The 17,964-nt window shown below is 44.2% G+C and overlaps 1 protein-coding gene across 1 annotated transcript in view; it reads left to right on the forward strand.

Moving 5' to 3' along the window:
* Psen1 (presenilin 1) overlaps window positions 1-17,964 on the forward strand; it is a 49,947-nt gene that overhangs the window by 19,376 nt on the left and 12,607 nt on the right. The window contains exons 4-7 of the mRNA XM_032908099.1: window positions 5,971-6,224; window positions 8,105-8,246; window positions 15,407-15,474; window positions 17,110-17,330. Coding sequence (XP_032763990.1) covers window positions 5,971-6,224; window positions 8,105-8,246; window positions 15,407-15,474; window positions 17,110-17,330 — 685 coding nt within the window. The remainder of the gene's footprint in view (window positions 1-5,970; window positions 6,225-8,104; window positions 8,247-15,406; window positions 15,475-17,109; window positions 17,331-17,964) is intronic.

Below are 17,964 nucleotides of genomic sequence, written 5' to 3' on the forward strand. Positions count from 1 at the left end.
ACTCCTTATATAAACCATAGTACATATACCTTGCACATCAGTTTTGAATATCGATGGAGTCCTTTTTGTCATTTTTTCTTTCGAAAATGTGGGGTTTTTTTTGTGATATTATCTATGAAATCTTATCCTGTATCAAGTTTTTTAAGTTTCTTTCCAAATGTTTTTTTCTTTATAGTTTTATGCTTTACAATTTATCTGTTATTGGGTATCATGAAACACACTGTAGTCCCAACTTCTCATTTGGGAAGCTGAGGCAAGAGCATCACTTGAGGCAAGCCTAAACAGCCCAGACTCACAGACAGCCTTCATTTAGGCCTGTGGTCTGTCTTAAGTTGATTTTGTGTGTGTAACACAGTAAGGGTCAGAGGTCGTTTCTCTGCATATGAACGTTCTGATCAGGATTACGTTTGAAGAAGACTGCTGCTGTTTGCAGTCGAGTGTCTTTGTGCCCTGGCACACCGGTTCACAGATCTAGGCTCGGCTCTGTCTCGCTGGTCAGTTAGTTCTTGTACCAGTGACACATCCCTACTATTCTGTGAAAATGACTTTGCATATATCTCTTTGAGATCCTCTTTGCAATTTAGTAATTTAATAAATATACTCAGAGTAGGATCGCTAGATCATATGCTATTTTTCGTTATTTTGAGAGAGTCTTGGTTTGCTTTAAACTTAACGTCCTCCTGCTTCAATGTCCTGAGTGCTGGGATTACAGGGCTGTGCCACCATGGCTACCCCCACCCACCTTAGGAATCACGTGTTGCTTTCCTTAATGGTTGTATCATTATTTCCCAGATAACAAAGTACGAAGGTCATAGTTTCTTCCCATCACCACTGCTTGTCATTTCCTGTTTCATTTTCTAGAACTCTGTCTCTACCTAGGCAAGCACTGTAGACTGAGCTACGCCCAGCCTGTCTTTTATGGGGTGTTTTTTGATGGTGGCTAGCATCCTAGCAGTGTGAGAAAGCTTTGTTCCGAAAGTAGAATTTGCTGAGAGTTCCTTGCATTTGTAGATTACCTGTTCTCTGCTGTTAGTTCCTTTGATGCCCTTTCTTGTTGGTGTAGCCCTGTTTGTTTTGCCTTTGTTCTTTAATACCTCGTAGCACCATTTTGCAATTTCAAGTGTAAGACATTTGGGGCTGGAGTCCCTAGACTACCTTTGGTTTTGTAATTCATTCACTGCAAAGTCTCATAGACCTCAGGAAAACTATAGTGTTTGCTGTTACAGCTGACTTCAGTGAAAGAGTACAGATTATCACTGGAAATAGAAGGGCACCTGCCTGAGATTCCAGGGCATTTACGCAGACAGTGCTTAATCTCCTGGCCACAGCATGTGACAACACACTTGCACTATTTTCAACCAGAAAAACAGATTTGGGCCTCAAGGCCCAGGCTTTTACTGTTAATGGTCCATACAAGCATGGTTGGCCTTAGTTGTCTGCCCCCTTGAGGGACCAAGCTGACTGTCCTCCACATGGATCACAGTCTAGGTTGCCGGTGTGTCCCAAGGCCTCTACAAACAGTCCTAATAGGATTCTCCAAGGGCTTACAGATACCTCCTAGGATCTGAGCAGGCCAGAGTCTTCTTGGCAGGTACTCGGTTTAGAAGACCCTGAGGTACTGAATTCATAGCTTTACTGTTCAGTGGGCCCTTAACTCTTTCTACCCACCTGGCTTGGCTTTCTGATGTCTTTGCCATACTGCCCAAAAGTAATTACATCCCAGATTTTTCTTTACTACCTGTTTATTCTTTATACCTTTGCAGAATGGTTCCAGACTGTAGTAATTGTGCTTATTTGTGTCCCTAGCCTCAGAGTAGTTCAGGAGTCCAGGACCTTGTCTCTCTAGCTTCACCGCTTTATTCCTGGCTCCCAGTGCCCTGTGTTCAAATGACTGACATTCAGTCGCTCCCCCACCCCCCACACACACTGTAAAAAAAATATAGTAATCAGTATTTAAAAACTGAAACAAATTTATGTAACAGGGGAATGGCAAAAGTCAGGAATATAGTTTATTTTTGTAAGTGTGTGTGTACGTGTATGTGCGTGTGCATGTGCGTGTGTGTGCGTGTGTGTGTGTGTGTTGTGTGAGAGTAAATGTTTACCACATTCATGTAGGAGGTCAGAAGACAGTGTTGGAGCTCCTGGAACTGGAGTTTATAGACAGTTCTGAACTACTATGTAAGTTCTGGGAACTAAACCTGGGTCCTATGCAAGAGCACTAAGTGTTCAGTAAAAATTAAAAAGTACATTGAGACCTTGTATCTCACCTACCAGATTGGTAAGAAATCCAGACATTTGCTCCCATGACTTGGCAAGGGCGCGGTGAAATCAGCAGTTTCCTACACTGGCTAAACTCTAAGCTGGCACAATCTCAGAAATGAGGGCAGGTTGGCAGATGTAGTAGAATGTGTTGGTTAAGTGTGTGTTGCTAAGTGACTAGGGAAGCCTTCCTTGCAGTGTTGTTTATAAGGCAAAAGGTTGGAAGCGAATTAGAATTCCACTGTTAGGGGTCAGGCAAATAAGTACAGTGCATTTATACAGTGGCTGTGTAGCTGGCTAGAAAACTAAGAAATAGAAACACGAAGAGACAGGTACAGAGACACGGGACCTATAGTTCCAGCTTCTTCAGATGTTGAGACAGAGAATTCGTCCTAAGTCCAGGACTAACTTAGAGGGCAAGAGTAGCAGACTCTGTCTCAAGTTGGAATAAAGAAAAGATGTCTTTGACCTGGTGAGTAAGAACCTCTCTCTGAGTTCAAGGAGCAAAGCACAGCCTTGTGTGCAGAGGGGGCTCTGGGTTCCGCTCAGGTCAGCAGCACTCAGAAGCGGGTCTTATAAGACCCTAAACTCAAAGAAGAAAACGAGAAACAGGGTGTACTTTTTCATACTTTCTTACTTTAAAACCATTTAACCTTTAAAATAAGTTGTACCTTCTAAAAGTTGAAAACAAAGACTAAGGGCTAAGAGAAAGAGAGAGTGTGTGGGACCTGTGTGAGAGAAAACCATTCACTGTTAAGTACACCATGCTCTCCCAGACCATTTTCAGTTTGGGACAGGGCAGGGTGGGGCTATGCTCTTTACAAACCAGAATATCCAGTGTAGGAGTGAGTGCTGAATCTATCTTGGCCTAATTAACTGTTCATACAGACAGATGCCAGGGCTGTGATGTCAAGAAAGTCACACCTATTTTAGTTCATGTGAACATTAACCCATGTTTAGTTAGAATTGTATTGCTAAAGACAGATGCCACAGTTGTAGCTGATGGCTTGATCACTTCCTTCTCTGGAAAAATAGAAGCCTAGTTTATCTCTGGGGTGGGGGGGAGAGAGGAGGGGGAGGAGGAGAGGGAGGGAGAGGGAGGAGGAGAAAAAAGGAGGAAAAGAGGAGGAGGGAGGAGAGAGGAGAAGGAGGGAGGGGGAGGAGGAGGAGGAGGAGGGAGTGTGTGTGTGCGTGCGTGCGTGCGTGTGTGTGTGTGTGTGTGTGTGTCTGTGTCTGTGTGTGTGTGTGTGTATGTGCTCACGGGATAAAGTCTCAAGTCCTTGATAGGACAAATTAAGTTTTTTATAACCTGTCTCTAAAAGGAACTTTTTAAAAGAGCAGAGTGTCTAGAGCCACCGCCCTTTCAGTGGGACTGGGGTTTGAACCCAAGGCCTTGCTCTTGGTAGGTAATGTTTTACCACTGAGCTACATTCCCTCTTTAAAATTTTATTCTGAGACCAGGGCTTACCACTTTGCCTTCAAACTTGTATTTTTCTTGCCTCAGCTTCCTGAGTCCGGAGGATTGCAGGTGTGCCCTGCCACACCCAGCTCAGAGTCCACGCTTACTGATTAGGGTGTTGTTACTGCAGAGTGTCTGGGGTACATAGAAGTCCCTGATTACTTGTGGGGCCCTGCCTTAGGTACGTTTCTGAGCTGTGATAAAACACCATGACCAAGGCAAATCATGGAAGGAGGGCTTTATTGGGTTCATGCGTCCAGGGGCATTGGAGTCTCATCATCATATCAGGGAAGCATGGCAGCAGACAGGCAGAGTGGCTGGAGCAGAAAGTAAGAGAGACACAGACAGACAGACACACAGACACACACACACACACACACACACACACACACACACACACTTAAAATAAAGCTAGGTATTGAGACTCTAGTTTGGTAATGGCAAAGTTCTTGCTGAGCATGTGTGTGAGGCCCTGGGTTCAGTTTATAGTACCATACACAAACAAACAAACAGACAGGGCAGAAAGCTAAGCACAATGAGAATGAGCATAACACCTCGTGTGGGAGCTATGGGAGCACACGAAGGGGTCAGTCCGCAGAGCCAAAGCTGTAGGACCTTCATGACACAGGGCGACAACAGGATGTCCAGGATGACTTCCAATGAGCATCCAGTAGTGAGTGTCCAGTGTTGATAGCAAGCCAGAGGCCTCGAACCAGAGCAGTGACTCACTGCAGTGAACATTTGCAAGTAAAGCTCTGTGGGCAAAAGGGTGTACTGTGGGGCACACTGCAGCTTCCGTGGGGAGAGTTTTTGTTTTGTTTTCGTCTGCCAGGGAGTTTGAAAGGTTGGAGAGCAAATATGGAGAGACAAGGACATGAGTGGGGTTAAGGTGCATGGTGTGAAATTCACAAAGGATGACTATTAACATGATGAGACCTGGGTTTAACCAAGGAAAATGGGCTCTTAGAAAAGACTGTAAATTCATTCAGTCTGTCCATCTAGCATTTATGTTCTTTATCAGGCTTAGTGAGAGCAGGAAGATGAGGACAGGGAACATGGGGATAATTTAAGGCCTGTGTGTGTTCAGGAGAGTGCTTGTTTGTTTGTTTTGGAGTTAGGATTCCTCTATGTAGTTCTGGCTAGCCTGGAACTCATTACAGAACAGGCTGACTTTAAGCTCCCAAGTGACAGGATTAAAGCTGCGTGCCACCATGCCTGGCTGGGAATTTTTTTTTAAACTAAGCCATTTTTAAAAATGGTTGTAGTCTTACATGGTGTTGTGAGAAAGAATATGGAGGAATACCTTGAACATCACTATATGTATTTTAAAGTATTATTAATAATGAATCCCAGCACTTGGGAGGCAGAGGAAGGTGGATCTCTGAGTTTGAGGCCAGTCTGTTTTGCAGAGTGAAACTATTGCCAGGAAAGCTCCGGCTGCGTGAGAAACCTTGTCTGGAAAAAATCAAACAACAGCAACAACAATAATAATCAGATAGGGACTACTTCATGAATTTGAAAAGATGAGATTACTAAGTTTGAAGCTGCATAAAGAAAATTTGAGGGCTGGAGAGTTGGCTCTGTGGCTGGTTAAGAGCACTTGCTCTTCCAAAGGACCGACGTTCAGTTCGCAGTACCCACATGGCAGCTTACAGCCATCTTTAACTCCAGTTCCAGGGGATCCATTGCCCACTTCTGGGCTCTGTGGACACCAGGTGTATGTGTGGTGCATAGAAATATATGGAGGGAGGTTGGGGATTTAGGTCAGTGGTAGAGTGCTTGCCTAGCAAGTGCAAGGCCCTGGCTTCGGTCCTCAGCTCCAAAAACAAAACAAAACAAAACAAAACAAAACAAAAAAAAGAAAGAAAGAAAGAAAAAAAAAGAAAAAGAAAAAAAGAAATATATGGAGGAAAAAGACACTATTCCCATGAAACAGGGACTATGAATACATATCCTTTGATTTTCAGTCATTCTAAATATAGTATTTAAGCCGAGCATCCAAAGAGGAAGCATGAGTGTCTTAGGAGGAGAATAGGAGGAGGGCGAAGTGAGCCAGAACCCAGGTAACAGGGAGGGCCACAGCAGCAAATAATAATCTAGTCATTAGAACTGGCTGTAAGGCGGCTTTTTCTTGCTTCACATGTTTAGAACTTCAGTATTGATGTTGCCATTACCATGAATCCCAGGTGTACTTCTTACAGAATCCTTGTGCTGAGAGTCTGGTTTACTGAGTGCATTTCTCGTGCTTTTAGAATGACAGTCAAGAACGGCAGCAGCATCATGACAGACAGAGACTTGACAACCCTGAGCCGATATCTAATGGCCGACCCCAGAATAACTTTACCAGGCAGGTGATAGAGCACGATGAGGAGGAAGACGAAGAGCTGACATTGAAATATGGAGCCAAGCACGTCATCATGCTCTTTGTTCCTGTGACCCTCTGCATGGTCGTTGTGGTGGCCACCATCAAGTCAGTCAGCTTCTACACCCGGAAGGATGGGCAGCTGTACGTATAAGTGTTTCATTCTCTAGGCCAGTGTGCTCTCCCCCTTAGCATGTTGTTATCCTCTCGAAGATCTCTGTGCCTGTGGACTATCAATTTTTCTGATGGTCAGAGGCAATGGGGATGGCAGGGATTGATGATTTGATGTTTTGTTTCTGTTGTTGTTTTAGTTCTAACCTTTCGAATTCTTACTGTTGAGCCAGCAGGCAGAGTGGCAGGGCCTGAAATCCTAGCACTTGGCAAATGGCTCACGGAAGTTTAGAGGTTTAGAAACCATGGGTGTGGGACCCACCATGTGGTGTTTGAGACACAAAAGCACGGTGGCATATGCCTGTCAAAACACTTGGCAGTGGAGAAGGGACAATCAGGAACTCAAGTTCATCTTCTGCTGTATGCAAATATTTATTCCAGGCCAGCCTGAGCTACACAGACAGTCTGAAAGCAGCACTCCTGTTGTCCTCATCGTGGCTTGTATGCTAAATCTTTAAGGACAGCTATCTTCATCTATCGGTACTAGAACCTTTCTAGTATTTCTCATAGCAGCCTGTTTTCCCTGCTTCTCAGGCTAGTCTGGAATTCACTTGTAGTCTTGGCTAGTCTCAAATTTTTGATCCTGCCTCCTGAGTGCTAGAATTACCGATGTGTGCCACCATACCCAGTTTATGACTCTGTTATAGAAACGCAGACGACACACCTTTCTTTCTTCCTCCCTCAGAGCAGTGCAGGGATAGGCAGTCGAGATTGGTATACCGGTCTTTTATTTATGAAGCGTGTGGGCTTCTCTCTTCAGCTTCTGTCCTAGGTTTCTTTAAGATCCAGCCTGAGCTTTCGTTCAACAGCAGGAGGGAGTTGAGAAGGGGACATAGGCATCACGTAGCCCAGGGCACTCCCTGCAGGAACTGCCTCTGTGGCTTGTTCAAAGTTCCTTGGCCGTTACGCAGTCTCATGGCCACAGCTGCTATAAGGGCAGAAGTAAGGTCATTACACTGGAAGCCTTGGCACCTGGAATTAAGGTATTTTTATGTAAATGAAAACAAGAAGATAACCCCAGTTATAGTCACCCTACAGATAGAAAACCTGTGTTCAAACCCTGCCACCTCTCTCTAGTAACTGTTGTTCAGCCTTGGAGTTAATGTGGCAGAACCTGGTTATTTAACAGATTTTAGTAAGCTGTGGAGAAAACCTTGGGTGAGATCATCATTTCAGAGCAAAGCATCCACTAGATGGAGCCAGTGCCTAGTGTGAGTTCATCTTTTCAGTCTATTTTCTTTTACTCTGAAGAAGTTATTTCAGAGGATAGCTATTTTTCTTAAGTTAAAAATTAGTAGCGAGAGGGTTGGAAATGGCTCAGCAGTTAAGAGGGTGCACCATTCTTGCAGACGTACTGAGTGGTTCATAGCACCCACATCACACAGCCCATAACTACTTTTAATTCCAACTCCAGGGTTTGGGTGTCTGTCCTTCGTGGACATCTGTACGCATGCACACAGTGCACTCACGCACACACACACACACACACACACACACACACACACACACTTTAAATAAAAGTATATATGTCTACATTTTAAAAAATTATTACCTAGAGCTAGGGTGATACAGACCTATAATCTCCACACTTGGAATGCAAAGGCAGGGAGAGCACCTATTCAAGTACAGCCTGGGCTACATGGTGAGTTCCAAGCTAGCTTGGGGTTACTTATTAGATTCTGTCTTAAAAACTAACCAACCAAATAAAAAACTCCTAGTTTACTGATGAGCTCCAAAAGGTGCATTCTGAATGACTCAGTAAAACCAGAACCTTCACAATTAATTCCAGTTTTGAAGGAGTATGTGGTTTGACATATGCATTAACACTCTTGTGGTTTTTTTTCCCTCTTTAGAATCTATACCCCATTCACAGAAGACACCGAGACTGTAGGCCAGAGAGCCCTGCACTCGATCTTGAATGCCGCCATCATGATCAGTGTCATCGTCGTTATGACCATCCTCCTGGTGGTCCTGTATAAGTACAGGTGCTACAAGGTGAGTGCCAGGCAGCACTGTTGTCTGCCTGGACCTGCTTATTGGTTGTTGTTATTATGTGTGTGAGATGGAGAGAGAGAGAGAGAGAGAGAGAGAGAGAGAGAGAGAGAGAGAGAGAGAGAGAGAGAGAGAGAGAATATGAGTGTGTGTATGCAAGCCTGTGCTTGCCAGAGTGTACATGTGCAGTTGATGCAACAACTTGGTGGAAGGGGTTCTCTCCTTCCGTCTTTGCTTGGGTTCTAGACATCGAGTCTTCAAGCTTGCAGGCTTCACATTCCCAGCCACTTCACAGCCTTCTTGCCTTATTATAGTCTTTACTTGGTCTAGCAAAGAAGAAAGAGTTTTGTTTTATGTATATGGGTACACTGTCACTGTCTTCAGACACACCAGAAGAGGGCATCGGATCCCATTACAGATGGCTGTGAGCCACCATGTGGTTGCTGGGAATTGAACTCAGGACCTCTGGAGGAGCAATCAGTGCTCTTAACCACTGAGCCATCTCTCCAGCCCCCAGAAGAAAGAGTCTTGTGTTTTGGGTCTGCGTTATCTTTCCTTTCATTCTGGAGCATGTTGAAAGTACCAGAAGATGTACATGGGAAATGGGTGTTTTTATGTGTTTTCAGTATTTTGATTTATAATGTGCCTGTGGCATTCCAAAGACTTTTGTGTATATCGTCATTCACAAATAGTGCTATAGGATTTAAGTGGCCCGTAAAGCCACCCTCAAATGCTGCTTCTGAAATCACTAGTGACGGGCCACCTCGCTGGGGAACTGCCAGCGTCATTTCTGAGCAGCAGTGCCTCTTGCCTTAGCCACTGGGCAGAGAAAGGTTGCAGCAAAGAGGCAGGGCCAACCTCCCAGCCTCTTCCCTTCTTCCTTCCTCTCTCTCTCTCTCTCTCTCTCTCTCTCTCTCTCTCTCTCTCTCTCTAACTCTCTCTAAGTGACTGCCTCCTGGATCTCAGCTACCCAGTACATGCTTCATACTCAAACCTGAGAAAATCAACAAAGGAATACAAGTCATGGAATCTCAAAATCGACCTTAGTAACAGGAAGAGTAAATGTTAACTCTCTGTATTGCAGTCTATGTTTTATTTCCTCCTAGCTTTTATTGTGGGATTTTGTTTACTTTGCTTGGTTTGTTTCGAGACAGGGTTTCTCTGTGTAGCCCTGGCTGGCCTCAAACTCACCCTGTAGACCACGCTGGCCTCAAACTCAAATGACCCACCTGCCTCTGTCTCCTCTTTTAAAGATCTGTGCCACCACCACATGGGGAATACGTGTTCTGCAGTGGTCTTCTCTGCACTTCTCCCTGCTGCCTGTGTTTGTCTGCATGCCAGTGTTTACCTCCCAGTCCCTTTTTTGGCCTTAGTGGACACTTTCTGGAGTTCGGCTGATTATGGCTTAGGCTTGGTTTTTTGCCTCCTTTTCAGATTTTATTATGGGTGGAATTCTGCCTTCTCCCATGTTTTTTCTCCCACATTTCCAGATTTCCTGCTTTTCTTTTTTAAAATTACCTGTGTATTATGTATAGAGCTGTGGACTCAGCATTGAATTTCCTGAGTTTTTTCCTACTAATCTTGGGAAGTTTCTTAGTCTGCTTTCAGTTTTCATGCACTGATCTGTTAATGACAGTAAGCCAAGTGTATGGACTATGTGAGCATGCCTTATTTCCTTTAACATCTCACGAGCAGTGCTGTGCACACCCTCCTGAGGCAACGGGCAGGGTCACAGTTGCTGTAGGTCACAGGGTCAGAAGCTAATGAATCCGTTTGGGAATTTGAGTCTAGAATTTGACCTTCATTAACTTACGGCCATTATGTAAAATCCTCTCAAACCTCATCCTCAATTCCTAAAAACTATGCCTGCTCTTTCTCTCTGGTTGGAAAGTGTTTATCCAGCCTGACATTGTTTCCCTAGTTTTATCTGCTGCCTTTTTAGAACTTAGTTTTTCTGAACCTTCTTGTCATTGGCTTGTTAATGTGCTCTCTGGCCTTTGTTCCTTCCTCCTTGCAGTTTCCCCTTGGGCTCACAAACCCAGTCCCAGGCTTTGGAATCTTTCCCCTCCTTTGTTTCTTAGAGAACCATATTTAGGGCTGGAGAAATGGTTTATCAGGAGGAGCTCTGGCTGCCCTTGCAGAGGACATGAAACTGATGAATTCAGTTTCCTACTCCCACATCTTGGCTCTGTTCCCAGGGGATCTAACAACCTCTTTTGGCTTCTGGGGCGCCAGGCACAAATGCACTTACTGTACACAGATACACACACAGGGAAACCATGAATACACATAAGGTAAAAATAAAACTTTAAAACAAAATCATTTATTCTCAGGCTTAATTTTGTACCCTCAGATATAACTTTAAATTTTTTAAAATTAACTTTATATATGTATGTCTATATGTACATGTATGTGCAGATATATATGTGAACATGTATGTGCCATTGGCTCATGTGTAGAAGTCCACGGTCAGTTTGCAGGAGTTATTTCTCTCCTTCCATGTTGTGTGACAGACTTTTCCTACAACACACACATCTGCTCACCCCAGAAAGGGAATGCATGCCACACCAAAGTAACAGGCCAGTGTCCAACTAGTGAACTAGTGAGTTTTTACTGGGGCTACTAACAAGAGTATACTGATACTGAGGGGTCGCTTACAAGGAGCAGGCATGATTTGAAAGCAGCTGTCACTGAAAAGGCCACTCCAACACAGGTGATGATCCCGAAAGCTGCCACCCTGGAGCTCCCTGCACAGCTGTGGGCCGCCCCCCAGATACCTTTCTTTCTGTACTTGGGCCATCAGAGTCTCCACCCAAGCAGTTGTTTGCTCCTTTATATGTCGTTGTGGAACGGCTCTCAAGAATCCTGTGAGTTTCTGTTTTCTCAGATATGTGTCCTTTGATGACTTTTGTGGTTGATAGTACCCACCTTTTAAACGGATTGTCTGAGGCCAGAGGAGAATAAACGCCATCCAGGAGGATCTGACTCAGTCGTCATACCTGGCAGCAAATGCCTTCACCAGCTAAGCCATCTTGCTATCCTGAATACAACTTTGATTCAGTGCTTTCAGTCTAGAAGTCATTGCTCATTGGACCCATGGTTTGTTGGTTGATTTATTAATTCTGCTTTGATATCTACAAACACATATCCTCACCCCTTATCTTCAATAGGTCTGCTTTGTAGCTTTTTATAAAACCTTACTTATTTACTTAGTTATTTAATTCACTTTATATCCCAATCATTGCCCCCCCCCACAGTTTTAATGCCCTCTCACATCACCCCCTTTCCTAACTTAATGGTATATTTTCAAGTTCTTTCCAGTATATGTGGCTTGTTAATACATTTACTTAAAAATCTAATAGTTATATTTTCAATTTGTAGAATTTATATTTATCTGTTTTAAAGATGTTAGATCATTTTGGATGTAGTCTTTTTGTCCATATTTAATTTTTTTTATTACTTTCCTGTCTTATACTTAAACTATCTGAAGTTTTGGTGAAGGATAATACTGTTGATTTTTACTCGTGGTGATTTATACCTTGAGTGAGTGATTTCCAGTCATTTGAGTTTATATGTTTGGGGAGTTTTTTACAGTCACTTTGCATGCACGTGAGCTGTGGCGAGCTGTCAGCACAGGCCAGAAAGTGCCCGTGACCGTCAGTCACTCGACCTTATCTCCACTTTTCTTTCAAATCGCTTTTTAGGGAAAAGAGGGCTTCTAAGAATTTCTCCTTTTCTTTGTCACTTTGAACCGTAGTTGAGCTTGTATTCAAGTATTAAGATTAATGTCTTCTAGAAAGGTTCTGGGGGTGGCCGGTGTGAAGTCAAAACAATCCTCTGAGAGGGGGAGCAAGGATGATTATAGGCAAGATAGAAAAACTGTGCAAGAGACAGACACGGCAGGGCTGCAGGTCCTTCCCACAGCAGCTGCCAGTGTACTTCTCATAGCCTCCTTATACTATAGGACCTCGGGAAGCAAAGCCACGAGCTAACAGAAACAATTTGCTGAAGTCCACACATAAGAAGACCTCTGTTCCCATCCCAAAGCCTCCCTGTTCCTTCCACCAAGGTCAGTAGGGTCTTCAGCCCCTCGCCTTGAGCCTCAAGTCCACCTCCTCTTATTGTTCTGTGCCTCAGCAGCCCGGGAAGTCTGCCAGCAGACCCTGACCTGCTGACCTGCCTGGCAGGCAGGCTTCTCTCTCTCTCTCTCTCTCTCTCTCTCTCTCTCTCTCTCTCTCTCTCTCTCTCTCTCTCTCTCTCTCTCTCTCTCTCTCTCTCTCTCTCTCTCTCTGCTCCTAACATAGGAAGAAAACTTTAGAGAATCTGCCCACTGTATTTTTATAAGTACAGAAAGATGGGTTTATTTTAGTTCAGTGTTTTCAGGGTTAGCAAAAACAATCTGTCTATTGTTGTGGGCTACAAGGTACTTCTCAGCGGTACTGGCATGCATTCTTAACTGCCCTCACCTGACAGGCATTGCTGTGTGTGTGTGTGTGTGTGTGTGTGTGTGTGTGTGTGTGTGTGTGTGTGTATTTGCGCACACACATCCCTATCCTGGCCAGAGTGGGGTCCTCCAGTTGCTGTGTCCTTCTGACCCTGGGTTGTCCTCCTGCCTCGGCACTAGTGTCCCACCAGTGGTTAGGGTGCATATGTGACTGGGAGATGAGTGTTGATGCAGTGGATTTTTGGGTTGGGTTTTTTAAATGTATTTTTGTTTTGTTTTGTTATCAAGTTAATGCTGAACTCATAGAATGTGTTGGGAAATGATGTTCTCTTTTCTTCATTAACAACTAAGAATTGTAACATACGTGTTATCTTGCTATTTGTGTTTATTGATTCTTTTTCCATGCAAACAGGTTTTTCTAGTATTTTTTTTTTCTTTTTTTCGGAGCTGGGGACTGAACTCATGGCCTTGCGCTTGTTAGGCAAGTGCTCTACCACTGAGCTAAATCTCCAACCCCTTTTCTAGTATTTATATGCTGTGTAATTTGGGTTGTATCTTGGGCACTTTGTTTTCAGTTTTTTTAAATCAAGTATTTTATTTATTATTATTTCTGTCTGTGTGTACATGCGTGTTAGCCCAATGTACATAAAGAGTTCAGGCCAGGAAGTTTCATAGTGAAATTCTATCTAGAAAACAAGAGGCTAGAGAGATGGTTCAGCAGTTAAGAGCACTGGCTGCTTTTCTTGAGGTCCTGAGTTCAATTCCCAATACTCACATGGAGACTCACAACTCCCTGTAACTACAGTTTAGGGAAATTTGACACCCCCTTCTGGCCTCTGCCACTGACAGACACACAGTGCATAAATATAAAACACACATACATATAAAATAATTTTTTAAAACCAACAAAGAGTCATGGTCATATATGCTTCCTGGGAGATAGACCAGGGAGCTCATGAGCAGCTTCCAGAAATGATCTCTGGTTTCTTGGCACTTTTCTGGTTTTGTTCTCCCAGCCAAACCCTGAGACTGTTTCCTGGTGTCAGGGCCAAAAGTTGGGAAGTCAGAGAGCTAAACAAGACTCACCTCATACCCTGATACACACTGTGGCTCCCATCACAGGGAAGATTTTGTTCTCCCTAAATGTAGGGCCCCAGCCACCTCTTTCCTACAAATGGGGGTGGCTGAGCTTAAGAGGCTAGGGAAAGGGAGAAGAGACTAATGGATCTCCCCTTGTCTCGCTAGTGAGCAGAACAGAAGGGCTAAGTGCTACTGAAGCAAGGCTACTTGCCCTTCCCTAGCTGCCGCCTCCGTTCTCAGTGCAGCCAGCTGGGGTTTGAGTTCTTCCAGGTGTAGCTGCGTGCGGAGGAGAGACCATGGAATGTGCTCAATTCTGTCAGCTAGACCCGAGCTTAACGTTTGGGTCAGTACTGTACATCTTTTAATTATGCTAAATTTGAAAACATCTGGAATGTTGGTACCCAACTCTGTTTCCACCCTCGTTCCTCTGTGCTATTTCGTGTTGGTTTTTAATGAGTCTTAGGAAGCACAGCCAATTCCAGACAAGAATGTTGTTTACTTTGACTTCCAGCATGAATTAGAGTGAGCTTTTGAGCCAGACATTCAGAAGCAGCTTGCTGGGACCTGTTTCCAAATAAACTGAGGATTTCTCCTAGCAGTAGTTTGATTGTACTGTGTCTGCAAGAAGGGGAGGGGGTCTCTTACAGGGACAGACACAGAAAAGGCAGTTGGTCGTGATGCATTTGTGACAGATGATCTGTGGTAAGATTTCTAGCACAGATCACTCAGGTTTAGAGAATGCTCACTGTTGGGAGCAGAGCTCCTGACTTTCGGGGCCTTTGTGGGGTTGTGGGAGCCGCTAACCTAGGGACTTGAGGAGAGAAGGCTTGCTTACCATTGATTGTGCAGATTAGGGGAGCTCCTGGTCATCAGGAAAGGCTTCAGTGACCAGTATAAACTGGGAAATTTTACACCCTTATTACAGGCAAATCACAATACAAAGAATGGAACAAACATGGTAAGTCAGAATGTGCAGGTGCCCACAGAGCCCAGAAGTTCACCTCTCTAGGAAGCTGCTCCGTGTGGGCACTGGGCACCTGAGAACAGCGTATGCTCCTAACTACTGAGCCATCTTTCCAGCCCCTTTATTGCTCTTTTCGTCCATATTTTTGACAAGTGAGTGCCAAGTGATGTCTTTTGTTTATTTTAGAAAAGAACTGAAAAAAAAAGTTAACTCTGTCTAAATGTGTGTGTGTGTGTGTGTCTTTATGTTTCTGCTTTATACCCTAACACCCAAGATCTTCCTATAAGTGTGCACTGATCCCAAAGCTGCATTTGTTCTGCCATTTAAGGGAGGATGTGGAAGCTGGGCAGAGGTGGACACACCTTTAGTCACAGCACTTGGTAGGCAGAGGCAGGCAGATCTCTGAGTTCGAGGCCAGCCTGGTCTACAGAGTGAGTCCCAGAACAGCCAAAGCTACACAGAAGAACCCTGTCTCGGAGAAAGAAAAAGTAGAATATGGGCATGGGGCAGAACCCAGCAATCTAGCAGTTCCAGTATGTGTAAGGCCCTGGTCCACCCCAGCCACTGCAAAGGAAACCAGAAAGCAGAGCGTTGGCACCGACTGCTGCTCGTGTTAAGTCTCCTTGTTTAGAAACTGTGGAATCCCTTGATTATATTGAGTTGTCTCTCTCCTAGGTCATCCACGCCTGGCTTATTGTTTCGTCTCTGTTGTTGCTGTTCTTTTTTTCATTCATTTACTTAGGGTAAGTAATGCAGGTTTCGGTCTCTTCGTTAACTGCATCTACCACTGCCCGTAGAGCCATGTACCTTGCTGATGAATTATTCTCTAAGTAATCGTTTTTCTGCATACTATATCTTAACAGGTACATAAAAGCTGAGTTAGTGTTGGTAGGGATATTGTCTTTTTACTTAATTTATTATGTGAGTGTAGGCACCCATGTGAAGGTCAGAGGACAACATCTAGGAGTCCATTTTCTCTTTCCACTTTGGGTCCTATGGATTAAACTTAGGTAGTCAAACTTGCCAGGCAAGTGCATTTACCCACTGAGCCATCTTGCTTCAAACACACACACACACACACACACACACACACACACACACACACACACACATCAACTTATTTTATAAGGGTGGGAACCACGTGCTACATTACACACGCGGTAGTCAGAGGACAACTTGTGTGTGTCAGCAGGGTTTTCCCTGGAGAGGAGAACTATGGGGCAGTCGGGAGGGAGACTTGTCTTGTCACACATCTTTATATAAATTATATGTACCTAGCTAAGAGTTGAGGTTAGTTTCAGTTTAGAACACCTGCAAAGCTTTGTATAATATGCATTGCAACCTCATTCAGAAACGTAAAACTTGCTTTATTTTAGAATTTCAAAACAGAAAATTCATCTTCCTGGACAACCCCAGGGCCCACAGTTTGTGCTTATATATATTTTTTCTCTTGGGCTGTCTACCATAGTTACAATCGCTTAGATAGATAGATTTGTTCTCCAGAAGTTAAAATATTTTTCTTCATCTAGAAAAGTTCACCAGGGTCTGGGGAGGTGGCTAAGATGTCAGTGTTTGCTAGTCCAGCATGAGGACCTGAGTTTGGATACTCAGAGCCTACATAGATGCCAGGCCAGTGCAGGAGCAATTTCCTGTAACCCTAGCAATGGGAGGCAGAGACAGACAGGTCTCAGGGACTTGCTGGCCAGCCAAGCTAGCCAAAACAGCAAGCATCAAGTTCAGTGAGACATCGTGTCAAACAGTAAGGTGAATGTCAACTTACGGCTTGTACATGAGCCTTGATAGGCAGACTCACCCCATCTACCACACACAGTGTCAGGCAGCCGGCTAGGAGCATGAAATCCATGGTGGAGCGCATGCCCAGTACACATGAGGCCCTGGGTTCCATCCAGCATCACACAGGCACTCTGAGTCATTTAATAAGACTGTTCTCATCAGTGTCTAATGATATTAAAGTATTCTAATGTTATGAAAATTGTATTATCTATGTTTTCACTATAAAAATTAATGGCTCATTTTTTTCTAATTTCAGATACTTTAAAGTAGAATTTCGTAAAATACAGTATGATAGTATAAGTGATAGGATTTTCTTTTTTTAATATTTGTTTTTATTTTTACAGATGTGACCTGTGATTTTTTTTATGTGTTCATTTATGTGAATAATATAGTGCCTGTTAAAATAAGTTCTGCTTGAGAAAAATGTAATGTTTAAGGACAAGGTGCTACATGAACAACAGTACAGCATAGGTCATAGTAAAAGCAATATGGGATGTGAGTAGGTAACATTTCAGAATCTTGGTTCTAAACAGTGTGTTCATGAGAGTTATTGCACATAAGTCACTTCAAATCCTTGTTTCCAGGGAAGTATTCAAGACCTACAATGTCGCCGTGGACTACATTACGGTTGCACTCCTGATCTGGAATTTTGGTGTGGTCGGGATGATTGCCATTCACTGGAAAGGCCCGCTCCGACTGCAGCAGGCGTATCTCATTATGATCAGTGCCCTCATGGCCCTGGTATTTATCAAGTACCTCCCTGAATGGACCGCATGGCTCATCTTGGCTGTGATTTCAGTATATGGTAAAACTCAAGACTGACACTTTGTTCATCACAGAAATACTCACTGGTGTGTTTTCCTTCCTCTTCTAGTTCTCTTGATTTAAGGAAACTCTTAATGGTTATCTCCCATAGCTCTTCAGTGGTTTCCCTGTTAGAGTGCTAAGGGTTGATTGTACCTACAACTCGTCGGTACTAGGCAACGGCCATGCTGTGACCCCGATCCCAGCCCCGAGAGTGAGAATTTGTGAAATGTTCGGTAGGACCCTGAGCTGGGTTGATGGGAGGAGCCATCCTTTGCTGCTCAGAAGACTGATTCAGTCCTCTTCCCATATGCGAGGCCCTGGCTTTAGTCCCTGGACCCCGTAAACAAAGCTGCAAAGCAGCAGCCACACCAGCAGTTCCCCCGAGTTATGATGGCCTTGTAAGTCGGGAACAAGTCTCCAGGTTTCAGAGAGTCCAGTGAGCCAGTGTGTACTGAGATGTGCCAGCAGCGTGCTGGACACCTGCAGCCGTCAGCTCGGATTTGGAGTGTAGGGGTCAGAGGACTGCTTCAGCAGTCAGAGCTCTCCTTCCTCGGATCCTGGGACCGCGTGAACCCAGAAGGGTGGCCTGGTGGCAGGCACCGTTGCTGAGCCTTCTCACCGCCCTCAGTGAA

Source organism: Rattus rattus, chromosome 7, assembly GCF_011064425.1.
Source record: "Rattus rattus isolate New Zealand chromosome 7, Rrattus_CSIRO_v1, whole genome shotgun sequence".
NCBI lineage: Eukaryota > Metazoa > Chordata > Mammalia > Rodentia > Muridae > Rattus > Rattus rattus.